The 11,543-nt window shown below is 40.4% G+C and overlaps 1 protein-coding gene across 1 annotated transcript in view; it reads left to right on the forward strand.

Moving 5' to 3' along the window:
* The window catches only part of ppil2 (peptidylprolyl isomerase (cyclophilin)-like 2), a 31,564-nt gene extending 26,265 nt beyond the window's left edge, over nucleotides 1-5,299 (forward strand). Inside the window, exons 17-20 of the mRNA XM_079515605.1 lie at nucleotides 406-478; nucleotides 2,177-2,239; nucleotides 3,820-3,962; nucleotides 4,912-5,299. Coding sequence (XP_079371731.1) covers nucleotides 406-478; nucleotides 2,177-2,239; nucleotides 3,820-3,962; nucleotides 4,912-5,011 — 379 coding nt within the window. The 3' untranslated portion in view covers nucleotides 5,012-5,299. The remainder of the gene's footprint in view (nucleotides 1-405; nucleotides 479-2,176; nucleotides 2,240-3,819; nucleotides 3,963-4,911) is intronic.
* Nucleotides 5,300-11,543: the final 6,244 nt, after the last annotated feature.

Here is an 11,543-nt window from a genome sequence, read left to right on the forward strand (position 1 = left end):
ATTAAAAAATCAAACAATATTTCACCCCAGCAACGATCATTATCTTTCTTTATACTGTAAGTGTTTTCGGTCCAGCAGATTCTATCCCTTTTCATCTACTGGCGAATTTCTAATTAACAATAAAGGCTTATCGCTCATGATTATAAAACCAGTAATTGAATGCAACACGCCTTCAACAGGACATTTTGTTGACTTGCTTTTGAAGCGCTTGCTTTTATACCAGCATAGCTTAATGCTCAGTGCTTCAGTAGCTTAATGGGTAGACATGATTTTCAAGACTAAATAGCATCCGTCTGATCTTGATTCGTGGAGATTAAACTATGGGAGACTTTAATTTTGCCATCAGACGTTGAGGCGGCAAGTCATCTTGATAGTGAGAGTTTGTCATTTGTTTCTCTTCTGCAGGGTCGTAGGTGGATTTGAGACGATCACGGCTATGGAGAATGTGGAGGCTGATCCAAAAACGGACCTACCCAGGGTATGGAATAATGCTACGTGCAGTGCTTAATTTCTAAATTCTTAGGTGCCGGAGCTCGGGTGTGTGTACGCGCGCATGCACGCACACGCACACGCAAAATTCGTTTTTTCTTTGCCTTTTTTTAGCACAACCAACGGCCACCTATTTCCTCTCAAAATGGGCACACATTTCAAAATAAGAGTGTTTTTTTGTTTGTACTTGCAATGTGATCATTCAAGCCATGTTTTATTTTGGAATCGTACTGGAAATAGAAGTAACTATGACGAGGAAGAAGCCTAGTTGACTTGAAAATTAAACTAAAATAATAATGGAGACTTATTGTATATTGTAATGTGCATTTGGGGTGGCGGAGCGTCCTCTACAGCTACCGGAGCTGCCTCTACAGGTAGGGGAGCTCAATTGACTGAGCTCCGCCAAGCTCCGGCTGAAATTAAGCACTGGCTACGTGCATACATCTAACTACTTGAAAACTAGCGTCCCTATTCTGTGGAGAACAAAGTAGCAAATCTTAGAAGCTCACAAGTCATGACGTGTTGCAACACAATATTTTCACTTAAGAGGTTTGGTGTAAAGGGATGATAGTTGTGGAGTGGACTGAGAGGTTTGGTGTAAAGGGATGATAGTTGTGGAGTGGACTGAGACGACCCCGGTCAAATATAGAGGGTTTTAAGTGGCTAAAGCTTTATATTTGAGTTTTTATTCAGAGCAACACAGGCTTTTTGTTTTGTTCATGATTTCAGTCACTAGAGACCATTTCTAATATTGCTTTTAATTAGTGAGAATGGATTTGCAACAATCTGAGTACAAGTACCAATTAGGTGTTGTGGGCGGCAAAACTCCCTGAAAACAAGATACTTAATAACTCAGAGTAATGACATAAAGTGTCCATTCTCCAAGTGTTCTGCACTGTCAATATCGTGTGTGTGTGTGTGTGTGTGTGTGTGTGTGTGTGTGTGTGTGTGTGTGTGTGTGTGTGTGTGTGTGTGTGTGTGTGTGTGTGTGTGTGTGTGTGTGTGTGTGTGTGTGTGTGTGTGTGTGTGTGTGTGTGTGTGTGTGTGTGTGTGTGTGTGTGTGTGTGTGTGTGTGTGTGAACTCTGTACTCGGACAGACACAGGGACACACATAGCTCTCTGTAGGAGTGGCTAGCACCACTCAAAAACAAAGAAAGAACAGGCTCCTGCATTATTTTCTGAAATGTCTTTATTTTTCGATTAGAAATTCTTGCTGTCGAGAGGAAAAAAATAGTCATTCTCTCATTTCCCAAGTGGCATTATACTGTGGTCCCTTGTTGCTTCTAACCCCCCGGTTGGTCCTAGGGAGGCCTTGGGTAAGCATGTGTCTCCTCAGATACACGTGACGCCGCCAGTCCGCTTCTTTTCACCTGATAGTGAGGAGTTTTACCAGGAAGACATAATGTCTGCAGAGGAACACACTATTCCTCCCTGTTCCCACTCCATGCCCGACAGACAACCTGACCAACCTGTAGGAATTGCTCGTGTCTAATGCTTTCCTGCTGGGGATAGAAAAAGATAGATGTTAAAACAGGCAAAACATTGCTGCCATGGTAATATTTCATAAAGGGGGGCAGCATTTTCATAGTTATCTTATTAGTCTGTTTATACCCTTTTGCCTATGAAGGATGATTCATAATCATAATGACGATAACTAACTCTAACTCTCTGATTATTTCATCCATAGTCAGAAATTAAGATCCTGACTGCCACCGTGTTTGTGGACCCTTATGAAGAAGCTGATGCCCAGGTTTGTGTCTCTGATTGCATACATTGGGAGGATCATTAGGATGCCCTAATGCTATATCCCCACAGAATGTAAACAACTCTCTTTCGGTTGACTAATGCATTGCGTGGCACATGTGTATCACTTCAACAAATGTATACTGTAATAGGACATCTACTGTACAAGCTTGTAGATTCACCGCAGGACAACACCGTCCTACGACCAAGTATACAGGGGGTGATCATGGCGAGACACGTTGCTAAAGGAGCAGATGCTTCAAAAAGACATATTTTGTTAAAACGGCACATCAGGCAAAAAAGCTGTGGAGTGGAGTGTGACGTAACCAGGTGATAAAAAAATGGATTCAAGCTGATGTTGAGTCTTGAATCTGATATCACATTTTTGTCTCCGTTTGCCATCGTCCCACTGTTCCCACCACATTTACCGATCCTTATCGCATCTTTCAATACAGGAAGTAGTGGTGCGTCTCCCGCCCTTGTGTTGAAAAGTTCAGAATATTTAAGCCTTAGGCCGAGTCTATAAATTAATTCTGAACTACTGGTTTAGAATTAATTTGTCGAATCGGAGACGTGCTAAAAGTAACGAGCCGTGAGCTTGTATAGCTGCTATTTTTGAATATCCAATCTTACAATCTACAATGACATGCTTTCCCGGTTTTAATGGGTTCAACTTTTATTTGCGTCTATTTCTGCTAGAAAAACGCACAGCGCAGGAGAGCATGCCAGATGCATCGTACCAGCTACACATCTCTGTGTGATCGTCCCTTCTGGCTTTATGTTCCGCATTTGGGCTGGGCGATATGACTTCAAATGAATACCATGATTGTTTCAAACTTTTGGCTCCATTACAATTAACGAACAATTATTTAAAAATTGATAGATTGGTATATAGTGAAAAGAGATGATCTACAAGCTTCCTATTTTCTCAATTTTTGTACACCACCATTACAACGATGTATATTACAGGGTTAATTGGTTAATAATGTATTGGAATTATTCGTGTCAATTCGTTAATATATAAGAAATCTTCCCACCAAAAAACCCTGCTTCTCAATTATTTGGTTAATCAGTGGTTTTCAACCTTTTTCATATGATGGCCCTGTCTGTCAGACCAAAAACGAAAGATTATTTTATCAAGATTTTGTCCAGAATTCCATGCTGTATTGATGTTGGTACCATAGGAGAGATAACAAATGTTGATCAAATAACAATTCTTCTACATTCTCTAATTGTGTAGACTTCATCAAATTAAGTTATGCAGATATTTAACAATAGCATACAATGAAAACAAACAGACCTGTAAGGGTCCATTTGGATTCATGTTACGTTCTCAAGAGTTAAAGATCTATAAGGGTCCATTTGGTTACCAACTCATCATTTAGCTGGGGAACACCTGGAAACCACTCATGGACCACTGGTTGAAAACCACTGACCTACATGAACAAGATTGAGTCGGTTATTGGTTCTAAATGTCGGTTTTGATATTTCTTCAGTTAATTGCCTAGGTGGGCGATTCGGCCTATTATGCGTACACACGGTTCCGTGCTTTTGAGAAATTGCATTTTGTCCGCATGTGTGTTTCAGATCGCAGCCGAACGAGAAGAGGAGATTCGGAAGCAGGAGGAGGAGAGGAAGCAGACGAATTCTGCCCAGAAGAAAACCAAAGCAGATCAGGCCCCAAAGACCTTCAAAGAAGGTGTTGGGAAATACATCAACCCTGCCACAACGTAAACACACACACACACACACACACACACACACACACACACACACACACACACACACACACACACACACACACACACACTACAAACTACAACTCTATTTTTCTTTTATGGTAACGGCAACTAAAAATGTCCTGCTGCGTGCCCTAGGCAGTACCCAGGGGCCTCATTTATAAAAGTTGTATATGCACGAAACAAGCCTTGAGAGAAACATCCTAGTTTATAAGCAGAAACTGAATATTTAAAAAAAAATGCTTACCTCAGCGCAAACTAAATGGCTTGCATATGCATAATCGGAAGTTAGTAATGAAATAATCTGTGTAATATTATTTTAGACTGTGCACTTGCAGATATGTCCATGTTATGCGCATACAGTATGAGCTACTTAGTAGACAACTGTGGTTGATGAGAATTTATCGCCTTTGCGGCTTTGTTTTTTCCGCAGGTTCCCTTTGCTGACAGTAAAAACTAAATTTGGGCCACTTAGGCAACACGACACAACAGTTGTTTTGGGGGGTAATAAAGAAATTGCAAACTAGAATGTAACATTGTGACACAATTATTACAATTTTTTTTTTTTTACTCTAATTTCCCCGACTAGCTGAAACCACATGTTTCGGAAAAGGATTCAGAAACGTTGCAGGAACATGCCAGTTTGTGTTCATGTTGAGCATAACAAAATGAACAGGCCAATAAACCTGGTCATTGTTTGAATGTGTATTTCACTATACTGTAGTGTAGACAGTAAATTGTCTTGGTAATTAAAAAATGTATCCATTTGTAACTGTAGCCAAATGCACCCATAAGTGTCCATTAGACCCTAAGGGTCCATTAACTCCTTTTGATTTCATTTGTATGCCCTGTAAGGATCCAATTAGTTACATTTGTATACTCCTAGACCTAGAGCTTAATTTTACAGTCTATTCACTTGTTTCATAATGTTTCCATACAGAAAGCGCCCAGCTACTCAGGAGGAAAGTGGACCTTCTACCAGCGGAGTGGTCGCCAAGAAGGCCAAAAGCAAAACTAACTTTGACTTCAGTTCCTGGTAGAGCCAGAGACTTTCAACTCCCATCATTTTGTCTTTTGAAAATCTTCTCCTTTTTTTACTGGCTTACCTTGAGTAGTCTAAAAGAATCCTGAGTCTAAATATAACTCTGAGTACTAGGGTAACCAAATAGACCCCCTAAGAAGTATCCATTTGCTTACATTTGTACACTCAAAGATGCAACACCAAGAATTTTACTGTTATGTTGTTTTTTGTGTGTATTTCAATAGTGTTCTCTATTTGTTTAGGTCTTGTGATGATATAATAAATTCAAAAATCAGTTTTTCAAAAATGGTTAAATGTTCTGCACTTATGTAATATGATATTGTAACCTTTTACAAGGGAGACAAGAAGAGACGTATCTTGTAGCATCTATATCAAGTTAAAACATTAAGCAGAGATATATTAAGTAAACTTGAGAACAAATCTCTCTTGAGAGGTAATCCTGCTCTTAACTCCCACTTGATATGGGGAAAAGAACCACAGTTTATATGGATATATCTAGTTGGTATGATAGATGGAACCTGCAATCCGTAAATCTAACCTGCACTTTCCCTGCTCTTTCGAGACAGAATCCCTGCTCGTGTTTCAGGCAGTACCACTTGTTAACCAGTAGATGTCCTATCTGACACCAGGATGAACATTTCTCAAGAACAGACCCAGCTGGGTCTTTTTTCCATTGTGGTCCATTGGACTCAATTCATCAGTAAGACGTTTACAAGCGTAGGAGACCACCTCCAACCACTGCAGATGTGTTGGTTATATTGGATTAAAGGAGCACTTCTCCCATTTAATACTCACTCTGCATCTAATTGGTGGGCTATGGACAGTTCAGAAACCTGACCACAACCTGACCCCATCGATGGGGATATCCACGCTAATGAATGCCATTAAATACACTGGTAATCAATATCAGAGGTGCAAATTGAACCCTGAGAAGATCTGTAAACGATGGAAGATTTGACATCCTTCAAACTAAATCCAGTGAAGCCAGTTTCCCTAAAATGTATTTGTACAGGGCCAGGCCAATTATCCCCACTGTGTTAGCCAGTAAAGTAGCACAAAAGGAAGAATTCACTGCATGGCCCATTTGTACTCGACATTTAACGAACAACTTCAGTCTGGTTCTTCAGAGCGTCAGGAAGAACATTTGAGCTGAGAATTTGATTGTTATTTTGTCTTTACTTTAGACAGTGATTTTGTTTAAGATTGAAAGTTGCTTGAATCAATGCAACACAACATCTTTCTTTTATGGTGTGGATGGTGGTTTGTAATAGAGGGTATGCACGTGAGTGACATCATCATAGCCAAAAGTTATGCGGAAACACCTGAGTGGCAAAGAAAACGTCTTTCTGGCCTTGACAGCCCATACATCCAACCAGAAACCACCTAATGCATTGACATTAAACAACGTTAAACTCACTTTGACACTGACTCGCTTTATGCATGCGCAAATTGCGCATACCCTCTATAAATCAATCACAGAACTCTGTGCAATTGAGTCTTACATTCTGGTATGGGTAATACTTGCTATTAGCCCATGTCTATAATGCCTATAATATATAAAATATAATATGCAAGTCTTTGAACTGTGCTCCAGGAGGGAATCGGGAAGCAGCTGTTAACAGGCTGTGTTGTGATCGATTGAAGTTGAGTTTTCAATTTAATTTGTAGAACATTTTCTCTTGTGCAATACTTTTGATTTCTTTTTTTAATTTGGGTGCATACTTTCCCATTTACAGATCAGTTGTGACATTCACAAAAAGGAAAATCTTAATTTTCCTCCACCTCAGAAAGGACAGGAGGTTCGTTTGAGTTACATCAGAGCTCTAGCCTTTAAATCTAAAACATTTATGATGGTACACAGTCCAGAGAGACAGAGAGGTTGAAGTAAGTCACAGGAACTCACTATCATACAGTACACAGCTTACATTGAGCCTTATGAAGAATATGTGAAATGCACCTGCTATTACGTTTCTTTACAGTACCATTGATGTTAAGCTGTTATCCAGGAGCACTTACTTGCGATAAAGATTATCAGTACAGTCAATCAGAATTCATAAAATACTGTTCAATAAAGCCTTATTGTTGACATAAGACCAGGCTAAATGTAGTTTTAGTCAAATCCAGGGCAATTACATAGATTGCTGTTGGGTGGTGAAATTCTACATCAACAAGCTCACAACGCGTGAGCTTGCAGATCGGCTATTTTCACTACTTTTGTGTGACATTCTTGTATGATGACAGCCATTAATTAATTGAAATATGACGACACAAAGTTTCCACCTAATATTAACGATTTGTTAAAGTGTTTGCCCAAACCATATCTTCAAGTTTTTCTTTCCCCCAATTTAGTCATTATGCCAATTGGTTCCTCCCCACACACTTCATCGCTGGTGTATCCTACTGGCTCACCTGCCAGTGAGGAGCCCCCACGGGGAGGAGTCGAGGACATAGACAGAGCCTTCCATCACACTCCTCCCGACCAACACTCCCTGCTGACAGGTGCCGCCCCAGACCGTAGGCGTATGTCATGTTACCCTCCCCGCCCGGCTTCTGTCCCCCAAACCCAGCCCAATTATTTGTATGCTCGACAAAGCTGGATTTGAACCCTATAGACTGCAGGTTCTTTACCACTGTGTCACCCGAGAGAGTGATAACCCAGCACCACAGAGCTGATTCTGGACAGATTCCCATTTGTTATTTCCACCAGTAGGCTGGAAGTGGAGGGATTATGTTTTCACTCCTGTGAGTGCATTGAAGGAAGCATGAGCTCAGTTCGGGGCTCTCCCCAGCTTGCCAGAGGCAGAGTAGTGCCCAGCATCACAGCTTAAGCAATTAGCACCGGGTGAAAAATGGGTTATAAAAATCGTGTGATAATGTTTTTGAGTGGTCCAACAACTGGCTTTGTACCCGTGTACACGTGTTCGTACCAAAAAAATTAGCATGGTTACTATGGTCACTGACATTACGTCAGACCACAGCTGATCAGGCTATATAAGACCTTGCACCACTCAGTTCACACGGGTGTGATTTTTATAAAAGAAATGGCTAACGCTAAAGTAACATGAATTGTTTTCTAGTCTTATGTTTTCCATCTCTTCTGAAAGAAAACTTAGACTGTAAACAGTCTTCATGCCTCTTTAGTGTTGCTAAGCAACACAAGCACGAGCAGTATCTGGTTTTGTGCATGAAGGTGTACAGCCTACATTCGGACACCTTAATGGCTTTCCATGAGAATTATGAAAGGGTTTATCAGACAATGGCATGCTTCAAAGTATGCTACAGACAGTGCTGTATCTTGTTTTTCTTTGTTAAAGAACTAAAAGAAAGAAGGACTTCCGTGATAGTTTGCCAAGCTCTCCCTCTCTGCATTTCATCCATTTTGGCATGGCAGAACTCTAAACAATTGTGTTGCTTTGCCACACGCCTTACTTCATCATACGGTACAAGAGTGTCGCACAGAAGTAGTGATAGCAAATCTACAAGATCACAATTTAAAAGTTGTAATATGGAGATGCAAGGACAGAAAACTCAAGTCAGTTACAAGTTACAATTCCATACAGATTTGTAAAGTAGCACTTTTAGTTGCTGTGCATCTTTCACCCTCTAGCCTTCAACTCCAGAGGCTCTCCCAACCCGTACACTGTCAAATCCTCAGTGTTAATTTATGTGTATACATACAACCATGTTTTCATTTAGTTAGTTACAGAGCCAGAGTTAAATTAACAATGAGGATTCTATTGTGTACTTGAAGCAACGTCTCCTATATGCTAAACTACACCCTCAAATAGCAGATCAAAGGGATGATTTTCTCCATTGTGTCCCATTCTGACATGCACCCCTGTGAGTGAGATGATATGCAATTATTACAGGGCAAATGAGTCATTTCCTGTTATGCTTTATGAGATGACATTGGCTTCTTGGCAAGCGACATGGAAGTGGTGGACAAAAACAAGTACTCAACCCCAGTACTTGATTCATACGTATGGTCATGTAAGTAAGTAGCCTTAATTGCCGAGCCATGAGGAGCCTATCTCCTGTATCTGTAGCGTGAGGCAGCTTGATGTACAAGTACACCCCCTGGACTTGACGCTAGTATACAGTATGTATACCCTTGATCTAACCCTTGATGCTGAGTGTCAAGCAGGGAGGCACTGGGTGCCATTTGTTAAGAGTCTTTGGTATGACCCGGCCGGTGATTGAACCCCGTCTCAGTCTCAGGGCGGACACTCTAACCACAAGGCCACTGAGCTGGTGATGGTCATGAGTCATGACTCATGGTCAAATACAACTAGAAGTTACTTTGTCAAATTTGTACTTGAGTTTAAGTACTTGAGTACTTGCTTTTAATATATACCCAAGTATTCAAAAGGGCATGCTTTTAACAATACTTAAGTATTCAAAAGTACAAATTACATTTTCATTTTAATATCAATGTATTGCTGTATTGAAGTTTAGACATTTCCCCCAAAAAATTCAAAGATTTTCCAGAAATCTATGAATAAGTCTTAAGTGGTTATTTCATAATGTGCCCTTTCCCTTCCTAGAAATGTAGTGTAGTCAAAAGTACAATATTTGAAAATGAAGTATCCAAAAAGATAAGATACATTTATTTATTTTTAATTTACTGTATAAGTACAGTACTCAAGTAATGTACTCCATTACTGTACTGCTACAGTGTATATATTAGGCTCAAGTTGGTGCGTCAGCAAGCACAGGCACCCCGTGGTTGTGTTCCGAATCCTCACCAACCTTTTCATCTTCCATGATATCACTGACTTCATCTACTGGATCACACACCTGTCAGTCATAGGGAGCGGCCAATGGCTCCTCCCCTGGCGAACAAAGGTTGGCCAAAGGGAGTGTGGCGGAGGCAGCATTGTAACCATGGCTACAGAGTGGATGCTGAGTGCTGCCACGTCTGTAGGCAGAAGTCTGGATGGCCGTGACATCACTACAGGAAGAGAGAGAAGGAAAACAATATCTCCAATGTGGAGTGGACGACGTGCGTGTATCTCGCCCTTGACAGTTCTCTGTGTTCTGTGTGTCATCGTACTCTGGTGTCAAAGGTGACGTGGCCGATGATCACATGGACGGACCGTGGCATGGTTCATGTTTCTAGCTGACATTATATGGGTTTGATGGCTTTTGGTGCATTAACACAGTGGTTCTCAAACTTTTTCATGTCAAGGACCAGCCAAGTTAAAAAATATAATATCGTTGCTATCGGGAGGAACCCCTAAACTCAATTGTTTAGGTTTTTGATTTTTTTTTTTGCATAAAAAGTGCTATTGAACACCCTTTATGTCTGTGTGTTGTTTCGAAAATATTGAACCAATGGAAAGTAGTACAAATCTCTTTGGACAAAGCCTTAACAACTGTCTGCTAAAGAAGCAACTAACTCCACCATCTCTCCCCCTCTCATGCAAATAATTGACAATATATAAAGTCACAACATCAACTTTGATGAGGCTGTATTGCTTTGTTTTCAAAATATAAGGTTTTCTTCATTTCCTGAAAAATTAACATTTTGGAGTTAGGTGGTTTCTTCCCAACAACAGAGCAGATATATACTGTATCTCATATATATATATATATATATATATATATATATATATATATATATATATACATATATATAGGGTGCTAGCCCCTCCTATATACAGGTTTAATGTTTGTTTTTAGTTCAATGTTTGTTTTAAAAATGCCGTTGACAATGAAGGGAATTTTTTTGTCAAATGTTGTCATCTTGTCCCTAACACAAACATTAAATGCCATTAACAATAAAGATAATTTAATGTTTGTGTTGGCACTGTTTGTTTTACATCACCATTACATCACCTAATCAACATGAGTTAGACTTTAAAGGTATATTCAGTGATTTCACTTAATTCAAGTATCACTTTTTGTCTCCACCAGGCCGAAGGCATGGGGAGAGAGTATGTTTTGCACTCCGTCCGTGTGTGTGTCCGTCCGTCCGTGTGTGTGTGTGTCCGTCCTTCCTTCCGTCCGTCTGTGTACAGCTAATCTCCGGCACCGTTAACCCGGTCGATGCCAAACTTTGCACACACACTCCCTGGATGGCAACGATGAACCTCTGCCCCGCATTTTCCAGAACGGCCTGTTATAGCGCCACCATGAGGCAGCTTTTCACATTTTTACCTAAAACTGCACCGATCTGCGTGAAACGTTGCATGCACACTCCCTAGTGGCCAAGGACAAACCTTTGACCTGCAATTTCCGCATCTGCCTTTTATAGCGCCACCAGGAGGCTGACTTTTGTAAAACACCTTTTTTGATATTACTCCTCCAGATTCTGTCCACAAATCTCACAAATCGTTACACAGTATCTCTATGGTCATGTGCTCAAGTCGGATCTGTCCGATATTTCATATTCCATCCTAATTGGCTATAATTGGCTTTCACAGTTTGCAAGATTGCCCCGTTTTGAACAAAAGCCTCAAATCATGAACGCAGCATACAATTTACGTGAAATCTTTCACACATTTTCTTACTAGGCTGAGGAATATATC

Source organism: Electrona antarctica (assembly GCF_951216825.1).
Source record: "Electrona antarctica genome assembly, chromosome: 12".
Lineage (NCBI taxonomy): Eukaryota > Metazoa > Chordata > Actinopteri > Myctophiformes > Myctophidae > Electrona > Electrona antarctica.